Source organism: Ascaphus truei, chromosome 12, assembly GCF_040206685.1.
Source record: "Ascaphus truei isolate aAscTru1 chromosome 12, aAscTru1.hap1, whole genome shotgun sequence".
Taxonomy (NCBI): Eukaryota; Metazoa; Chordata; class Amphibia; order Anura; family Ascaphidae; genus Ascaphus; species Ascaphus truei.
The window spans coordinates 40,931,609-40,951,438 of NC_134494.1; the positions used below are offsets into that span (position 1 = coordinate 40,931,609).

At 52.6% G+C, this 19,830-nt stretch overlaps 1 protein-coding gene across 3 annotated transcripts in view; it reads right to left on the reverse strand.

The window, feature by feature from the left end:
- Positions 1 to 1,379: 1,379 nt before the first annotated feature.
- Positions 1,380 to 19,830, reverse strand: part of CREB3L1 (cAMP responsive element binding protein 3 like 1) — an 83,947-nt gene continuing 65,496 nt past the window's right edge. For 2 of the 3 annotated variants that reach the window (XM_075567516.1, XM_075567514.1), the window contains 8 exons: positions 16,212 to 16,369; positions 15,886 to 16,035; positions 13,285 to 13,343; positions 11,685 to 11,753; positions 6,273 to 6,372; positions 3,690 to 3,816; positions 3,166 to 3,382; positions 1,380 to 2,149 (listed from right to left, as the gene is read on the reverse strand). In XM_075567516.1, coding sequence (XP_075423631.1) covers positions 2,125 to 2,149; positions 3,166 to 3,382; positions 3,690 to 3,816; positions 6,273 to 6,372; positions 11,685 to 11,753; positions 13,285 to 13,343; positions 15,886 to 16,035; positions 16,212 to 16,369 — 905 coding nt within the window. In that variant the 3' untranslated portion in view covers positions 1,380 to 2,124. The remainder of the gene's footprint in view (positions 2,150 to 3,165; positions 3,383 to 3,689; positions 3,817 to 6,272; positions 6,373 to 11,684; positions 11,754 to 13,284; positions 13,344 to 15,885; positions 16,036 to 16,211; positions 16,370 to 19,830) is intronic. The other variant, XM_075567515.1, reaches the window with a different exon arrangement.

The following is a 19,830-nucleotide window of genomic DNA, read 5'->3' on the forward strand; positions in this document are numbered from 1 at the left end:
GGTGTAAGAGCGCTGGAGGGGCTCGGCGGTGTAAGAGTGCTGGGGGAGGGGCTCGGCGGTGTAAGAGCGCTGGAGGGGCTCGGCGGTGTAAGGGCGCTGGAGGGGCTCGGCGGTGTAAGGGCGCTGGAGGGGCTCGGCGGTGTAAGAGCGCTGGAGGGGCACGGCGGTGTAAGGGCGCTGGAGGGGCTCGGCGGTGTAAGGGCGCTGGAGGGGCTCGGTGGTGTAAGAGCGCTGGAGGGGCTCGGCGGTGTAAGAGTGCTGGGGGAGGGGCTCGGCGGTGTAAGAGCGCTGGAGGGGCTCGGCGGTGTAAGGGCGCTGGAGGGGCTCGGCGGTGTAAGGGCGCTGAAGGGGCTCGGTGGTGTAAGAGCGCTGGAGGGGCTCGGCGGTGTAAGAGCGCTGGAGGGGCTCATGGTGTAAGCGCTGGAGGGGCTCAGCGGTGTAAGAGCGCTGGAGGGGCTCGGCGGTGTAAGGGCGCTGGAGGGGCTCGGCGGTGTAAGGGCGCTGGAGGGGCTCGGCGGTGTAAGGGCGCTGGAGAAGGCTTGCTCACTCCTGCAGGTTACTGACGCGTTGCGTGATCTGATTAGGTGAATCTGGTCTGTCAGCAGCAGGAAGGGAGGGCAGGAATTACAGCTTTCTGCTCTGTGACTTTTCCATGGCGAGAAACATCTGCAGTCGGCTCTTTAACTCCTTCTGGGGTGAGCAAGGGTATTAATGAGCCAGAACAGCCAGAAGACAGGTCCCCTTCTTCAATCCCCTTCCTCTTCTCGCTACCTTTTATTCTCTCATTTCAGAGTTTATTCCTTGCCATTTTTCTCCGTGCTTTAACTCTTCTCGTTCCCTAAGTTTCTGCCTCACCCCTACCACCCGCAGCACTTATCACCTGAGATCTGACTCCAAAAGACTGCTTATGGTCCCAAGGTTCAGCAAAGTATCCGGCCGCTCCTCCTTCTCTTACCGTGCCCCCCACAACTGGAACAGTCTCCCGGAGACTCTCACATCCACCACCAGTCTAAGTTCTTTTTCATAACTAAAGCTGTCTCACATTTTAACCTGGTCTGTTACAGATAATATATTATAGACGTATGTAACTGTGCATGCAATGTCTTGTATATAATGTATAACCTTTCTCACTTAATGTAACTATGTATCTGTCATTATAACTCCGTGCCCAGGACATACGTGAAAACGAGAGGGAACTCTCACTGTATTACTGCCTGGTAACGCATGTTATAAATAAATAAATATTTGCTCTTTTCATCTTCAATTTCTCCCTATATTTCCCCTTCTCTCTCTCTCTCCCACCACTCTTCTCTCTCTCTCTCTCCCTCCCCTCTCCCCCCCCCCCTTTTATTCAGAGTGACACACACAGGCAGGAGACATGCAGCTGATGCTAGTTTTTTTTTATATAATTTTGCTTGATTGAAGCTGGCGCAGAGATCAGAATTAGAAGCGTATAAACATGTGTGAGGAGAGAGAACGAGGGCCTCCCATGCGTACAAAGCTCGCACTAACTACCAAATCTTCTCCAGAGATCCAGGTGTGGTCTGCAAAGGGACCCAGAACGGGCGAGAGAGGGGGCCAGGTTGACAAAAAAATAGGGTGAGCAGGGTGGGTCTCTTCTTTAGACAGTTCTGAGTCCTTCCCTGGCAGCAAAGTGACTGACTTCATAATCCTATGTGGTTAGGCTCTCAAAATCTACCACCCCATCTGGCAGTGGGGTTTATAAGCCATGTGGGCCTCTTTTGGAGCAATAGGTGATGTCATCACAGGAGGATTATGGGAAGGAATGCTCCCCACACTCTGTTGAGTCTCTACATCGATCCAGAGTTGCTCAGGAAGAAGCAGCATCAGTCTCCCCCACCACACTCACTGCTCTTCTAGCCAGAATGGGCACAACATGGGCAGGGAGTCCTGCTGACGCAGCCTCTGCCCTCTTACTTGCAGACGGGAGCCAAGGTGGCTGCTGTGCACACTCCCACTTCAGGGCCATGCTGCGGCTTTGCAAAACAAAAGGGGAGCCTGGGTCTGTGCTGGAATTTGGGGTGTCCCACATATCCTCAAGTCTCTGAATCCAGACATTCCTAGCGCCTTTCCCTGCAGCTCCCCCTCCCTCTGCCCCGGACCCTACAAAATCTCCGAACTTCTGTCCCTGCAAAGAAGAGAAATACAGAGGAGGGTAAACGGTCACTCAGCTTTTAGACAGGAAGGTCAGACCCATTTTGGGCAAAATTGAACCCATAATTTTTTTTTGAGAAATGTATCGAAATCCTTTTTTCAAAATGTAATAATGCTCCTTTAACGAAAACTCTGATATATTATGGGGCGATTGTTAATCGTATTTGGTGAGCCCCAGTGATAGCCAACGGGGAAATGATTCAGGATCAGGCAGAGATATGGGCAGGAATGTAGCCCCCCCACTATGAGCAATCCTGACCATGTCAATGTAGCATAATGATTTACACCTATTTTGCCCCGTGTGCGTCAGCAGGGTGATTTGGGGAGTCAGCAGGGTGATTTGGGGAGTCAGCAGGCTGAGTTAGCGAGTCAGCGGGCTGAGTCAGCGGGCTGAGTCAGCGGGCTGAGTTAGCGAGTCAGCGGGCTGAGTTAGCGAGTCAGCGGGCTGAGTTAGCGAGTCAGCGGGCTGAGTTAGCGAGTCAGCGGGTTGAGTCAGCGAGTCAGCGGGCTGAGTTAGCGAGTCAGCGGGCTGAGTCAGCAGGCTGAGTTAGCGAGTCAGCGGGCTGAGTTAGCGAGTCAGCGGGCTGAGTTAGCGAGTCAGCGGGCTGAGTTAGCGAGTCAGCGGGCTGAGTTAGCGAGTCAGCGGGCTGAGTTAGCGAGTCAGCGGGCTGAGTTATGGAGGCTTTACACAATGCATAGAATATAATGGGATGATATTGAGTTTGGTTGGTCTTGTAATCGCAGGTATCGTCTCTTCTGTCTGAGTCACTGGTTTTCCTCCCACTTTGCTGAGCAAATAAAAACCCACCAGTTCTGAGTGGAATTGCTGTGGCTCGGGATCTGTGAGACGTTTGCCCATCGTGTTTGTTACAGTTGATGCTGATGCACAAGATGCAAAATACCTTGATACATTGATGCCAAGAGATACCCAATAAAAGGGTTTGTAACTCTGAGGTGACAATGTGTCCCTGTCTCCGTGTCACTGCTCACCCCTCCTCCGGCCGTGTGAAGCCTCCGTCTGTCCGGTTCTCCAGTTCCGTGTCTCCCCGGTACTTGCCCCTCTCGTGGCCTGTGTTCTCGAGGTGCTGGTTAAGAGCTGCTGTCCCGGCGTTCCAGCCCCCTCTACTCTGCACCCCCAAAACCGAGCTGGGGCCATCTGCAGGAGTCCCGGGCCCTTCTTCATAGGACAGGAGGTTGCGAGAGCGGACTGCAAAATGTACAATAGTCACACACACGGTCACCCTGGGGCTACAATACTGGATGGTGATAGGTCAATTCAGTCTTGACAATAGATGAGCGTGAGACCCGTTTTCTCTATGATACATTGTCACACTGCAGAGCGAGGACAGACATATGGGTTTATAGGACCCCCCGGTTAGTGTCACCCTGTGGTGGGAGGGACAGACGCTATGGTTAATACGTCCCTGCAGTCTGTGTCACTGTGTGCTAGTAACAGATACAGAGGGGTGGAGGTACATGGGGAGGAGAAGACAGGAAAGAGATGTGTGTCTTACTCTGACTGGGACTGTACAGGTCAGGCGCCAACATGGGCGCCGATTTCACTGTCTGAGCCCCCGAGGAGAATTCGGGAAAGGATGGCATCATGGATCCAAATGCAAGAACAAAGCAAAGAACCACAACCTACAGAGAGGGGAGACATGTCACACTGAGGGTCTCTGTGACATGTCACACACGCAGGAGAGGGTCCCTCAGTCTGTCAGTGTCACACACACACCGGGAGAGGGTCCCTCAGTCTGTCAGTGTCACACACACACCGGGAGAGGGTCCCTCAGTCTGTCAGTGTCACACACACACCGGGAGAGGGTCCCTCAGTCTGTCAGTGTCACACACACACCGGGAGAGGGTCCCTCAGTCTGTCAGTGTCTCACACACAGGAGGGGGGCCCTCAGTCTGTCAGTGTCACACACACAGGAGAGGGGCTCCCTCAGTCTGTCAGTGTCACACGCACACACACAGGAGAGGCTCCCTCAGTCTGTCAGTGTCACACACAGGAGAGGATCCCTCAGTCTGTCAGTGTCACACACAGGAGAGGATCCCTCAGTCTGTCAGTGTCACACACAGGAGAGGATCCCTCAGTCTGTCAGTGTCACACACAGGAGAGGATCCCTCAGTCTGTCAGTGTCACACACAGGAGAGGGTCCCTCAGTCTGTCAGTGTCACACACAGGAGAGAGGTCCCTCAGTCTGTCAGTGTCACACACACAGGAGAGGGTCCTTCAGTCTGTCATTGTCACACACAGGAGAGGGGCTCCCTCAGTCTTTCAGTGTCACACACTGAGAGGGGGTCCCTCAGTCTGTCAGTGTCACACACAGGAGAGGGGCTCCCTCAGTCTGTCAGTGTCACACATACAGGAGAGGGGGTCCCTCAGTCTGTCAGTGTCACACACACAGGAGAGAGGGTCCCTCAGTCTGTCAGTGTCACACACAGGAGAGGGGGTCCCTCAGTCTGTCAGTGTCACACACACAGGAGAGGGGATCCCTCAGTCTGTCAGTGTCTCACACACAGGAGAGGGGATCCCTCAGTCTGTCAGTGTCGCACACACAGGAGAGGTTCCCTCAGTCTGTCAGTGTCACACACACAGGAGAGGGTCCCTCAGTCTGTCAGTGTCACACACACACACACACACGAGAGGGTCTCTGTCAGTGTCACACACACACAGGAGAGGGTCCCTCAGTCTGTCAGTGTCCCACACACAGAAGAGGCTCCCTCAGTCTGTCAGTGTCACACACAGAAGAGGTTCCCTCAGTCTGTCAGTGTCACACACACAGGAGAGGGGCTCCCTCAGTCTGTCAGTGTCACACACAGGAGAGGATCCCTCAGTCTGTCAGTGTCACACACAGGAGAGGGTCCCTCAGTCTGTCAGTGTCACACACAGGAGAGAGGTCCCTCAGTCTGTCAGTGTCACACACACAGGAGAGGGTCCTTCAGTCTGTCAGTGTCACACACAGGAGAGGGGCTCCCTCAGTCTGTCAGTGTCACACACACAGGAGAGGGGGTCCCTCAGTCTGTCAGTGTCACACACACAGGAGAGAGGGTCCCTCAGTCTGTCAGTGTCACACACAGGAGAGGGGATCCCTCAGTCTGTCAGTGTCGCACACACAGGAGAGGTTCCCTCAGTCTGTCAGTGTCACACACACAGGAGAGGGTCCCTCAGTCTGTCAGTGTCACACACACACACACACACACACACACACACACACACACACACACACACACACACACACACACACACACACACACACACACACACACACACACACACACACACACACACACACAGGAGAGGGTCTCTGTCTGTCAGTGTCACACACACACAGGAGAGGGTCCCTCAGTCTGTCAGTGTCCCACACACAGAAGAGGCTCCCTCAGTCTGTCAGTGTCACACACACACAGGAGAGGGTCCCTCAGTCTGTCAGTGTCACACACACAGGAGAGGGTCCCTCAGTCTGTCAGTGTCACACACACACACACAGGAGAGGGTCCCTCAGTCTGTCAGTGTCACACACACAGGAGAGGGTCCCTCAGTCTGTCAGTGTCACACACACAGGAGAGGCTCCCTCAGTCTGTCAGTGTCACACACACAGGAGAGGGTCCCTCAGTCTGTCAGTGTCACACACACAGGAGAGGGGGTCCCTCAGTCTGTCAGTGTCACACACACAGGAGAGGGTCCCTCAGTCTGTCAGTGTCACACACACAGGAGAGGGGGTCCCTCAGTCTGTCAGTGTCACACACACAGGAGAGGGTCCCTCAGTCTGTCAGTGTCACACACACAGGAGAGGGTCCCTCAGTCTGTCAGTGTCACACACACACAGGAGAGGGTCCCTCAGTCTGTCAGTGTCACACACACAGGAGAGGGTCCCTCAGTCTGTCAGGGTCACACACACAGGAGAGGGGATCCCTCAGTCTGTCAGTGTCACACACACAGGAGAGAGGATCCCTCAGTCTGTCAGTGTCACACACACACACACACACACACACACACACACGAGTGGGTCCCTCAGTCTGTCAGTGTCACACACACAGGAGAGGGGATCCCTCAGTCTGTCATTGGGGGAGAAGGTGTTATAAAGACGTACCATAAGACAAGTTCCTGTCTGGGTGGATGCAAGTTTGTAGGGTCTCTGTATCTTTCCTGTCACTAGAGTCTGCAGCTTCTGTAACTGCTGTAGCAAAGACCTGATAATCATACAACAAAGGGATATGATATATTACAGATTATTATTATTTATGTGCTATATTGTCATCTTTACACAGTGATCTATACCTCGACTGATAGAGGTATAACATGAGAGATCTTGACCTGTTATTCTGATATGTACTCTGCCACTTAGGTTTATGTGAATAACCACTTATGCAATAGCATATTTTCAGATCAAACGCCACAACATCACACTAGCCTAATTTGATAGGCGTTGTATATATTATCAATACCTATATACACGTAGCCATACTACATTAGTAGATGATTATTGGATGTCACATGAGAATATAGAGGCATACAATTACTATTGCTCTATATTAGGACTACTTACTCATTAGCCACACAGCACGGGGATTTTAACAATGTATATGTGTTTTTAACATTTTCTATGTAGAATTAATAAAATTTTATTATTTTTGATTTCCGCGGTGATACTGGGCAACTTACCAGTTTTTTGTAGTAATGACTACAGGGCGATTTTCAGTCCACTTTAGACTTTCCAGGATTGAGTGCTCAATAGAGGGGGAACCTTTCTGATCGCCTTTGATCAAAACTGTTAATACTATAACCATATCCTCCAGAGCACCTCTCACTTTACACAATTCTCTTGTTATACATGGTGATGCGGTCCCACTAATCTATGCTTTGATATTGAACTTAACCCAGGCCCTCCCTTTTCAACTCTGCCCATACCCCTGAGAATATCCCCTTCAAATTCAAAAAAGGTCTATCTATCGCCCATATAAATATCCGGAGCCTGCTGCCCAAACTGGATGAACTACGGGCATGGTGCCTTACGCATAAACCCAAACCCATCATTCTTACAGAAACATGGCTATCCCCTAAAACCCTTGATGCAAATATCGCCATTCAGGAATACTCCATTTTTAGGAGAGATAGGTTAAAGAGAGGAGGAGGTGTGTTATTTTATATTGCAGACACCTTACAATTTACACTGTTAAATTGCCCCCCAAGCCCACCCTCTTTTGAAATCCTAGTTGGTAAAATCTGCCTCCCCTTTTCTAAGCCCGTCCTGATTGCTGGGATCTACCGCCCCCCTAAAGCCCCTCTACAATCTCTGACTGATATCACCCAATTTCTTGACTCCATTTCCTCTCAGAATGAGAAGAGTGAGCTGCTAGTTCTTGGGGATTTCAACTACAATTGGCTTGACCCTAAAAACCACAAAATCCAGATACAACTCAAGTCACTTAACCCAACACAACTCATTTCCCAACCACACGGACAAACCTGAAATCGCACAACCATTCCTTGCTAGACTGGATTCTATCCTCAAGTTCCCAGCAGAATCCAATCCTCTGGCATCCTTCCTGATATTTTCAGTGACCATGCAATAGTGTACTGTGTAAGGAAAAGCAGATCACCCCAATCAAGCCCTAAAGTTCTCCTTACTAGAACGTTTAGAAACTTTAGCCCACAACAGTTTCTGGATGACCTTACCAACTGCCCTTGGCACAGAATCGATTTAATTCCCGACCCCGATTCTGCGCTCGACTATTTCCAATCCGAGTTCTTAAAACTCTGTGATACCCATACTCCACTAAGCAGAATAAGGGTACGGGGTGCCCACCTTCCATGGGTTACACCTGACCTTATAGCACTCTACCAGTTCAGGGATGCCTTGTGGAAAAGCCACAAAATAACTGGCACTACCAAGGATCTCAATCACTACAGATGCCTGCGGAACATGTTCACAAGGCAAACAAGACACGCAAAAGCACAATATTACTCTGACAATCTCCTCCAGAATACATCAAACCAAACTTCTGGAAGGTTATCAACAATATATTCCAGCCTTCTAACCATCAACAACCAAGTAATATCACTAAGGGGGATATTACTCTGACAAACCCCACTGACATTGAAAATGTATTCAATGATTACTTTGTGGGGTGTGCTACTAACCTATTAGCGAAACGCAACCCAAACCACAAAAATGAATCTCATCCTGAGAGTACTCCTAGAGCACCAACCTCTCCCAACACTGTCCACAATTTTCAGAATTGTCCCAGTCTTCAAAAGTGGGGACAAAAACACTGTCTCAAACTACAGGCCAATCTCTCTTCTCCCAATACTATCCAAAGTCATGGAAAAATGTGTTCAATCCCAACTAAGCGATTACTATACTAAGACAAATTTCCCTAGCCAATTCCAATCTGGCTTTCACCGCAAACACTCCATGGTAACTACCCTGCTAAAAGTTTGCAATGAAATCCAGTGTGGAATGGAACGGGGACAACTCACTGGAGCAGTATTCCTAGATTTTGCAAAGGCTTTTGATACTGTTGATCATGCTATCCTGCTTAACAAACTCCAGAGCTCTGGAATAGGGAAGCATGCTTTAAACTGGTTTCAGTCCTACCTATCAGGAAGATCCCAACATGTGTCCATCTCAGACTCTAACTCTAACCCCCTGGATATCACCTGTGGTGTCCCGCATGGCTCTGTTCTGGGGCCCCTACTCTTCTCAGTGTTCATCAAGGATCTTCCCACAGCTTGTCAGGAAGCCTCAATACACATGTATGCAGATGACACAATCCTATATGCACACAGCCATAGCCTCTCTGACCTTCAACACATACTTCAGTCTGACTTTTTGATACTTGAAAATTGGATTTCCCAAAACAATCTGTTTTTAAACACTGACAAGACTGTAACAATGGTATTTTGGGACCAATGCTAAATGTTCAAAGCTTCGAATGACTGAGCTCCAGATCAGAACCAACGCTAACACCACCCTAACTTCTGTTACTAGTTTTAAATACCTGGGCATATGGTTTGACTCCCATTTAACATTTGGGATACACATTGATACCCTGACAACCAAGACCTATGCCAAACTAGGGGTACTCTACAGGAACAAATCCTCCCTAAGTCTCCTGGTCAGAAAGCGTATCGCACAGCAGATTCTACTGCCAATTATCCACTATGGGGACATAGTATGCGGCTCGGCTCCTCAAACCCAAACCCACCTTAGCAAACTTGAAACCCTCTACAATTCAATATGCCATTTTGTTCTCCAATGCAACTATAACATACATCACTGCGAAATGCTCAAAGTTCACCTTTCCTGTCTTTCCTTCAAATACTTTCTGGGCAAGCTACCCATCTATTTGAACAAGCTCCTCACCCCTACCACACGCAGCACTTATCATCTGAGATCTGACTCCAAAAGACTGTTCATGGTCCCAAGGTTCAACAAAGTATCCGGCCGCTCCTCCTTCTCTTACTGTGCACCCCAAAACTGGAACAGTCTACCGGAGACTCTCACATCCACCACCAGTTTAAGTTCTTTCAAAACTAAGGCTGTCTCACATTTTAACCTGGTCTGTAACTGTTACATACGCCTATAATATATATTATCTCTTACTGTGCATGCAATGTCTTGTATATAATGTATACCCTGTTCAGTTATGTAACTATGTATTTGTAACCATGTATTATTTGTCATCTTAACTCTGTGCCCAGGACATACGTGAGAACGAGAGGGACTCTCAATGCATTACTTCCTGGTATTACTTCCTGGTATTACTTCCTGGTAAAATATTTTATAAATAAATAAAAAGGAGGGTGAGTTGGGGGGCCAGTGCATGCAGCTTAATATACCAGCAGCAGATGGCGCTACCACTCTGTTTAGAAGTCATGTACAGGGGACTTCTGTGTCCCCACCCCACCCAAGTACTCTGAGGACAACCTAACTGGCAATACCACCAACTGAATGGACTGGTTTTAATGCAGGGGTGGCCATCACCAGACCTCAAGAGCAACCAACAGGTCAAGTGTCAAGATATGAAGAGAAGAAAATGCACACAGTGCGCACCAGGGATTAAAATAAAGTCAAAATATTTATTAAAACAAAAAGATAACTGAGGGGATCCGACCCCACCTCAGTGCACATACGCACTAGATCCGGGTGAATGTAACAAAAAATACCCACACAGAGAATGAGATGTATCTACTTAGACTGGATCTAAACACAACATTACAAACATTAAATGAATGAATAAAAAGACGTGATTGTTCAAAATAACGGATACACGGACCCAGATAGAAGCTAAAAATGAAGCTGAACAGCTGCCTGAGTCTGAAAGGGGGAGACGGAGACTTACACTGAGGTCCCGAGCGGGTCCCGCTGGTGAGCGTACAGGGGCCCGGCCCACGCCACCAGGTCCTCCTGACGAAGCACGTAGTGCGAAACGCGTAGAGGTCACGACAGGTCACTCTGCGCGTATGCTGTTAGGCTGAGACGGCGCTTGCAGGGAACTCGTGCGGTGGTGACATCTCTGCGGTGGCGTGTTCCGAACCCTTGTACGCTCACCAGCGGGACCCGCTCGGGACCTCAGTGTAAGTCTCCGTCTCCCCCTTTCAGACTCAGGCAGCTGTTCAGCTTCATTTTTAGCTTCTATCTGGGTCCGTGTATCCGTTATTTTGAACAATCACGTCTTTTTATTCATTCATTTAATGTTTGTAATGTTGTGTTTAGATCCAGTCTAAGTAGATACATCTCATTCTCTGTGTGTGGGTATTTTTTGTTACATTCACCCGGATCTGGCGCGCATGAGCACTGAGGTGGGGCTGGATGCCCTCAGTCACTTGTTGTTTTAATAAATATTTTGACTTTATTTTAATCCCTGGTGCGCACTGTGTGCATTTTCTTCTCTTCATCTCAAGGTGTCCCCCGTTCTGGGGGTTACCTTGCTTTAGGGGTCAGTTGGGGAGACGCTCCACACACACATGCTGCAAGGGGATCAGTGCTTCCAGCAAACAACATCTGCAGCACCAGCGCTGAATTTCTTATTTCTCTGCTTTCAAGTGTCAAGGTATCCCTGCTTCAGCACAGGTGGCTCAATCAGTGGCTCAGTTTTCGAGGGATATGCTGGAAACCAATCCTGTTGGTGGCTCTTGAGAACTGGAGATGGCAACCCCTGTTTTAACTCTTTCAGGTGCACGGGGGCCTGCAGTAATAATAGTCAGAGCCAGGACCGGTGGCCCGGAAAGAGGAGGGAACCACGTTATCCTGAAGGGCAGGCAGAGCAGAGAGCGCTGGGGGTGATACCTTCAATGGTTAACTAGCCATGAAAGAGAGTGCAAGCTTCCTGCACTACTAAGGTCCCTTCTGCAGGCTCACGTCTGTGATTTCTACAGTGTTCCCAAAACATTAAATGCGTCACAGGTGATGTTAGTGTCACAGGAGGAATGGGGGGATGGGGGGGATGAGGGGATGGGGGGATGGGGTTTTGGGGGGACTCTGGCACACAGATCTCACCGGTTGGCATTCTCCAGGGTCTCCACTTTTTTCCACAGCTCACTATTCTGCGACGTGAAGGATTCTACCCTGGGGGCAGAGGGGAAAGTGACACAGGGACAGGGGGGGAGCAGAGGGGAGAGTGACACAGGGACAGGGGGGGAGCAGAGGGGAGAGTGACACAGGGGCAGGGGGGGGGGCAGAGGGGAGAGTGACACGGGGGCAGGGGACAGAGGGAAGAGTGACACAGGGACAGGGGGGAACAGAGGAGAGAGTGACACAGGGGCAGGGGACAGAGGGAAGAGTGACACAGGGACAGGGGGGAACAGAGGGGAGAGTGACACAGGGACCGGGGGGGAACAGAGGGCAGAGTGACACAGGGACAGGGGGAACAGAGGGGAGAGTGACACAGGGACAGGGGGGAACAGAGGGGAGAGTGACACAGGGACAGGGGGAACAGAGGGGAGAGTGACACAGGGACAGGGGGAAGAGAGGGGAGAGTGACACAGGGACAGGGGACAGAGGGAAGAGTGACACAGGGACAGGGGACAGAGGGAAGAGTGACACAGGGACAGGGGGGAACAGAGGGGAGAGTGACACAGGGACCGGGGGGGAACAGAGGGCAGAGTGACACAGGGGCAGGGGGGAACAGAGGGGAGAGTGACACAGGGACAGGGGGGAACAGAGGGGAGAGTGACACAGGGACAGGGGGGAACAGAGGGGAGAGTGACACAGGGACAGGGGGGAACAGAGGGGAGAGTGACACAGGGGCAGGGGGGAACAGAGGGGAGAGTGACACAGGGACAGGGGGGAACAGAGGGGAGAGTGACACAGGGGCAGGGGGGAACAGAGGGGAGAGTGACACAGGGACAGGGGGAACAGAGGGGAGAGTGACGCAGGGACAGGGACAACAGAGGGGAGAGTGACACAGGGACAGGGACAGAGGGGAGAGTGACACAGGGACAGGGGGAACAGAGGGGAGAGTGACACAGGGACAGGGGACAGAGGGAAGAGTGACACAGGGACAGGGGGACAGAGGGGAGAGTGACACAGGGACAGGGGGGGAACAGAGGGGAGAGTGACACAGGGACAGGGGACAGAGGGGAGAGTGACACAGGGACAGGGGGGAACAGAGGGGAGAGTGACACAGGGACAGGAGGAACAGAGGGGAGAGTGACACAGGGACAGGTGGGAACAGAGGGGAGAGTGACACAGGGACAGGGGGGAACAGAGGGGAGAGTGACACAGGGACAGGGGGGAACAGAGGGGAGAGTGACACAGGGACAGGGGGGAACAGAGGGGAGAGTGACACAGGGACAGGGGGGAACAGAGGGGAGAGTGACACAGGGACAGGGGGGAACAGAGGGGAGAGTGACGCAGGGACAGGGGGAACAGAGGGGAGAGTGACACAAGGACAGGGACAGAGGGGAGAGTGACACAGGGACAGGGGGAACAGAGGGGAGAGTGACACAAGGACAGGGACAGAGGGACAGTGATAGGGGGGAGCAGAGGGACAAAGTGACATAATGTCACAGGGACGCACTAACATACGCGAACAGGGACAAGTGACACACACACACACACACACACACACACACACACACACACATGTATTACTTACTTTTTCTCCAAACACTCAACATATTCCTTTTTTTTCCTGCGACTCTCCTGAGCTGAGATCTGCGGAGGAAGCAAACGGGAGATGAACCCAGAAAATATTCCCCCCACAAGAGCACGAAAAACCTCCACCCAAAGCCTTATCCACCCTTCATAAAACCTCCACCCAAAGCTTTATCCACCCTTCATAAAACCTCCACCCAAAGCTTTAGCCACCCTTCATAAAACCTCCACCAAAAGCTTTATCCACCCTTCATAAAACCTCCATCCAAAGCTTTAGCCACCCTTCATAAAACCTCCACCCAAAGCTTTATCCACCCTTCATAAAACCTCCACCCAAAGCTTTAGCCACCCTTCATAAAACCTCCACCCAAAGCTTTATCCACCCTTCATAAAACCTCCATCCAAAGCTTTATCCATCCTTCATAAAACCTCCACCCAAAGCCTTATCCACCCTTCATAAAACCTCCACCCAAAGCTTTATCCACCCTTCATAAAACCTCCACCCAAAGCTTTAGCCACCCTTCATAAAACCTCCACCCAAAGCTTTATCCACCCTTCATAAAACCTCCATCCAAAGCTTTATCCATCCTTCATAAAACCTCCACCCAATGCCTTATCCACCCTTCATAAAACCTCCACCCAATGCCTTATTCACCCTTCATAAAACCTCCACCCAAAGCCTTATCCACCCTTCATAAAACCTCTATCCAAAGCCTTATCCACCCTTCATAAAACCTCCACCCAAAGCCTTATCCACCCTTCATAAAACCTCCACCCAAAGCTTTATCCATCCTTCATAAAACCTCCACTAAATGCCTTATCCACCCTTCATAACACCTCCACCAAATGCCTTATCCACCCTTCATAAAACCTCCACCCAATGCCTTATCCACCCTTCAGAAAACCTCCACCCAAAGCCTTATCCACCCACTTGTGTCTGTGTCTCTCTCTCTTCCACTTCTTCCTCTATACCTCTCTCTTGTCCCCTCTCTCAACCGCTACTCTCCTCCGTCTCCTCTTCATCCCTCCCCTCTGTCCTTCCCTCTGCATCCCGCTCCATCCCTCCGTCCCCCTCTACACCCTCTCCATCACTCTACCCTCACTTCCCCCCAACCTCTCCATCAGTATCGCCCACTTTTCCCCTCACTCCCTCATTATGCTGCTCCTCCCTCCTGGTTACCTCTCCTCGGCCCTCTCTCACTCCCCCAAACAGTCCCTCTTCTCACCGCTCTCACTCCCCTGATCCGTCCCTCTCCTCTCCCCTCTCACTTCCCCGATCCATCCCTTCCCTCACCCATCTCTCTCCCCTGATCCGTCCCTCTCCTCTCCCCCGATCCGTCCCTGTTCTCACCCCTCTCTCTCCCCCGATCCATCCCTCTCCCCCGATCCGTCCCTCTCCCCCGATCCGTCCCTCTTCTCACCCCTCTCTCTCCCCCGATCCGTCCCTCTCCCCCGATCCGTCCCTCTCCCCCGATCCGTCCCTCTCCCCCGATCCGTCCCTCTCCCCCGATCCGTCCCTCTCCCCCGATCCGTCCCTCTCCCCCGATCCGTCCCTCTCCCCCGATCCGTCCCTCTCCTCACCCCTCTCTCTCCCCCGATCCGTCCCTCTCCCCCGATCCGTCCCTCTCCCCCGATCCGTCCAGCTCCCCCGATCCGTCCAGCTCCCCCGATCCGTCCCTCTCCCCCGATCCGTCCCTCTCCTCACCCCTCTCTCTTCCCCGATCCGTCCCTCTCCCCCCATCCATCCCTCTCCCCCCATCCATCCCTCTCCCCCCATCCATCCCTCTCCGCGCCCCTCTCCCCCCGCCCCTCTCCCCCCCTCTCCTCGCCCCTCTCCCCCGCCCCTCTCCCCCCCTCTCCGCGCCCCTCTCCCCCGGTCCATCCCTCTCCGCCCCCCTCCCCCCCCATCCATCCCTCTCCGCGCCCCTCTCTATCCCCTGTTCCATCCCTCTCCCCCCATCCATCTCCGCGCCCCTCTCCCCCGATCCATCCCTCTCCGCGCCCCTCTCTCTTCCCTGATCCATCCCTCTCCCCCCCCATCCATCCCTCTCCCCCGATCCATCCCTCTCCTCACCCCTCTCTCTTCCCTGATCCGTCCTTCTCCTCACCCCTCTCTCTCCCCCCATCCATCCCTCTCCACCGATCCATCCCTCTCCGCGCCCCTCTCCCCCGCTCCATCCCTCTCCCCGACCCTCTCCCCCCATCCATGCCTCTCCGCGCCCCTCTCCCCCGATCCATCCCTCTCCGCGCCCCTCTCCCCCGCTCCATCCCTCTCCCCGACCCTCTCCCCCCATCCATCCCTCTCCGCGCCCCTCTCCCCCGATCCATCCCTCTCCGCGCCCCTCTCTCTCCCCTGATCCATCCCTCTCCCCCATCCATCCCTCTCCGCGCCCCTCTCCCCCCATCCATCCCTCTCCGCGCCCCTCTCCCCCCATCCATCCCTCTCCGCGCCCCTCTCCCCCCATCCATCCCTCTCCGCGCCCCTCTCCCCCCATCCATCCCTCTCCCCCGCTCCATCCCTCTCCCCCCCATCCATCCCTCTCCGCGCCCCTCTCTCTCCCCCATCCATCCCTCTCCGCCCCCCCCCCCCCCCACTCCTCACCTTGTTCTTGATCTTCCTGCGAACTCTCTTTAGAGCCTTCTCCTCGGTTTTGGTGAGAGGGAGTTTGTTGGGGATGGGGTACCCCTCAGCGACCAGCGTGCGCCTCTCCTCTTCTGTCAGCATCAGCGGCCCAGACGTGCCCTGCAGCTTCTAAACACCACACACGGGACAGATACACATCACAGCCTCGCTCTTCCCTTCTCTCCTATCCCAGGGGCCTGAGTGTCAGCTCCTGGGACTTGTAACTCTGCGCTTCTCCATGTGTGCGGGTTAATCTTGCAGTGCCTAATACCCGCCTGCGCCCTCCCCACACGCACAATACTTACATGGGGGGCGGTGAGTAACGGAGACGAGGAGATGGCGTGGGACGAACGAGGCACAGGGCGGGCTGGACTCGGGGGTGGGAGAGAGCGCGGGCTCTGAGATCCGTCACTGTCACTGCTGTGACTGCTCGGGGGGGTGAGAGGCATCAACCCCAAAAGATCTACAATAGGAAAGAGAAGAACAGTTATAGGGGGAGGGGTCCCTGTAATAGAGGGGTGATAGGTACAGGACAGATATAGGGGAGGGGTCCTATAATAGAGGGGTGATAGGTACAGGACAGTTATAGGGGGAGGGGTCCCTGTAATAGAGGGGTGATAGGTACTGGACAGTTATAGGGGGAGGGGTCCCTGTAATAGAGGGGTGATAGGTACAGGACAGATATAGGGGAGGGGTCCTGTAATAGAGGGGTGATAGGTACAGGACAGTTATAGGGGGAGGGGGCCTGTAATAGAGGGGGGATAGGTACAGGATAGTTATAGGGGGAGGGGGCCCTGTAATAGAGGGGTGATACGTACAGGACAGTTATAGTGTGCGTGTCCTGTAATAGAGGGGTGATAGGTACAGGACAGTTATAGGGGGAGGGGTCCCTGTAATAGAGGGGTGATAGGTACAGGACAGTTATAGGGGGAGGGGGCCCTGTAATAGAGGGGTGATAGGTACAGGACAGTTATAGGGGGAGGGGTCACTGTAATAGAGGGGTGATAGGTACAGGACAGTTATAGGGGGAGGGGGCCCTGTAATAGAGGGCTGATAGGTACAGGACAGTTATAGGGGGAGGGGTCCCTGTAATAGAGGAGAGATAGGTACAGGACAGTTATAGGGGGAGGGGTCCCTGTAATAGAGGAGAGATAGGTACAGGACAGTTATAGGGGGAGGGGTCCCTGTAATAGAGGAGAGCTAGGTACAGGACAGTTATAGGGGGAGGGGTCCTGTAATAGAATGGTGATAGGTACAGGACAGTTATAGGGGGAGGGGGTCCTGTAATAGAGGGATAGGTACAGGGCAGTTATAGGGGGAGGGGTCCCTGTAATAGAGGGGTGATAGGCACAGGACAGTTATAGGGAGAGGGGGCCCTGTAATAGGGGGGTGTAGGTACAGGATAGGGGGAGGGGGCCTGTAATAGAGGGGTGATAGGTACAGGACAGTTATAGGGGGAGGGTCCCTGTAATACAGGGGTGATAGGTACAGGACAGTTATAGGGGGAGGGGTCCCTGAAATAGAGGGGTGATAGGTACAGGACAGTTATAGGGGGAGGGGGTCCTGTAATAGAGGAGGGATAGGTACAGGACAGTTATAGGGGAGGGGTCCCTGTAATAGAGGGGTGATAGGTACAGGACAGTTATAGGGGGAGGGGGTCCTGTAATAGAGGAGGGATAGGTACAGGACAGTTATAGGGGAGGGGTCCCTGTAATAGAGGGGTGATAGGTACAGGACAGTTATAGGGTGAGGGGTCCCTGTAATAGAGGGGTGATAGGTACAGGACAGTTATAGGGGGAGGGAGTCCTGTAATAGAGAGGTGATAGGTACAGGATAGTTATAGGGGGAGGGAGCCCTGTAATAGAGAGGTGATAGGCACAGGACATTTATAGGGGGAGGGGGTCCCTGTAATAGAGGGGTGATAGGTACAGGACAGTTACAGGGTGAGGGGTCCCAGAAATAGGGGAGTGATAGGTACAGGACAGTTATAGGGGGAGGGGTCCCTGTAATAGAGGAGGGATAGGTACAGGACAGTTATAGGGGGAGGGGTCCCTGTAATAGAGGAGAGATAGGTACAGGACAGTTATAGGGGGAGGGGTCCCTGTAATAGAGGAGAGATAGGTACAGGACAGTTATAGGGGGAGGGGTCACTGTAATAGAGGAGAGATAGGTACAGGACAGTTATAGGGGGAGGGGGCCCTGTAATAGAGGGATAGGTACAGGACAGTTACAGGGTGAGGGGTCCCAGAAATAGGGGAGTGATAGGTACAGGACAGTTATAGGGGGAGGGGGCCCTGTAATAGAGGGGTGATAGGTACAGGACTGTTATAGGGGGAGGGGGCCCTGTAATAGAGGGGTGATAGGTACAGGACAGTTACAGGGTGAGGGGTCCCTGTAATAGAGGGGTGATAGGTACATGACAGTTATAGGGGGAGGGGTCCCAGAAATAGGGGAGTGATAGGTACAGGACAGTTATAGGGGGAGGGGTCCCTGTAAAAGGGGAGTGATTGGTACAGGATAGTTATAGGGGGAGGGGTCCCTGTAATAGAGGGGTGATAGGTAAAGGACAGTTATAAGGGGAGGGGTCCCTGTAATAGAGGAGTGATAGGTACAGGACAGTTATAGGGGGAGGGGGCCCTGTAATAGAGGAGTGATAGGTACAGGACAGTTATAGGGTGAGAGGTCCCTGTAATAGAGGGGTGATAGGTACTGGACAGTTATAGGGGGAGGGGACCCTGTAATAGATGGGTGATAGGTACAGGACAGTTGTAGGGGGAGGGGCCCTGTAATAGAGGTGGGATAGGTACAGGACAGATATAGGGTGAGGGGGCCCTGTAATAGGGGAGGGATAGGTACAGAACAGTTATAGGGGGAGGGGGGCCTGTAATAGAGGAGTGATAGGTACAGGACAGTAATAGGGGGAGGGGTCCTTGTAATAGAGGAGGGATAGGTACAGGACAGTTGTAGGGGAGGGGTCCTGTAATAGAGGAGTGATAGGTACAGGGCAGTTATAGGGGGAGGGGTCCCTGTAATAGGGGGGTGATGGGTACAGGACAGTTATACGGGGAGGGGTCCCTGTAATAGGGGAGTGATAGGTACAGGACAGTTATAGGGTGAGAGGTCCCTGTAATAGAGGAGAGATAGGTACAGGATAGTTATAGGGGGAGGGGTCCCTGTAATAGAGGGGTGATAGGTAAAGGACAGTTATAAGGGGAGGGGTCCATGTAATAGAGGAGTGATAGGTACAGGATAGTTATAGGGGGAGGGGTCCCTGTAATAGAGGGGTGATAGGTACAGGACAGTTATAGGGGGAGGGGTCCCTGTAATAGAGGGGTGATAGGTACAGGACAGTTATAGGGGGAGGGGTCCCTGTAATAGAGGGGTGATAGGTACAGGGCAGTTATAGGGGAGGGGTCCCTGTAATAGAGGAGAGATAGGTACAGGACAGTTATAGGGGGAGGGGGCCCTGTAATAGAGGAGGGATAGGTACAGGACAGTTACAGGGTGAGGGGTCCCAGAAATAGGGGAGTGATAGGTACAGGACAGTTATAGGGGAGGGGGCCCTGTAATAGAGGGGTGATAGGTACAGGACTGTTATAGGGGGAGGGGGCCCTGTAATAGAGGGGTGATAGGTACAGGACAGTTACAGGGTGAGGGGTCCCTGTAATAGAGGGGTGATAGGTACATGACAGTTATAGGGGAGGGGTCCCAGAAATAGGGGAGTGATAGGTACAGGACAGTTATAAGGGGAGGGGTCCCTGTAATAGAGGAGTGATAGGTACAGGACAGTTATAGGGGGAGGGGGCCCTGTAATAGAGGAGTGATAGGTACAGGACAGTTATAGGGTGAGAGGTCCCTGTAATAGAGGGGTGATAGGTACAGGACAGTTATAGAGGGAGGGGGGCCTGTAATAGAGGAGTGATA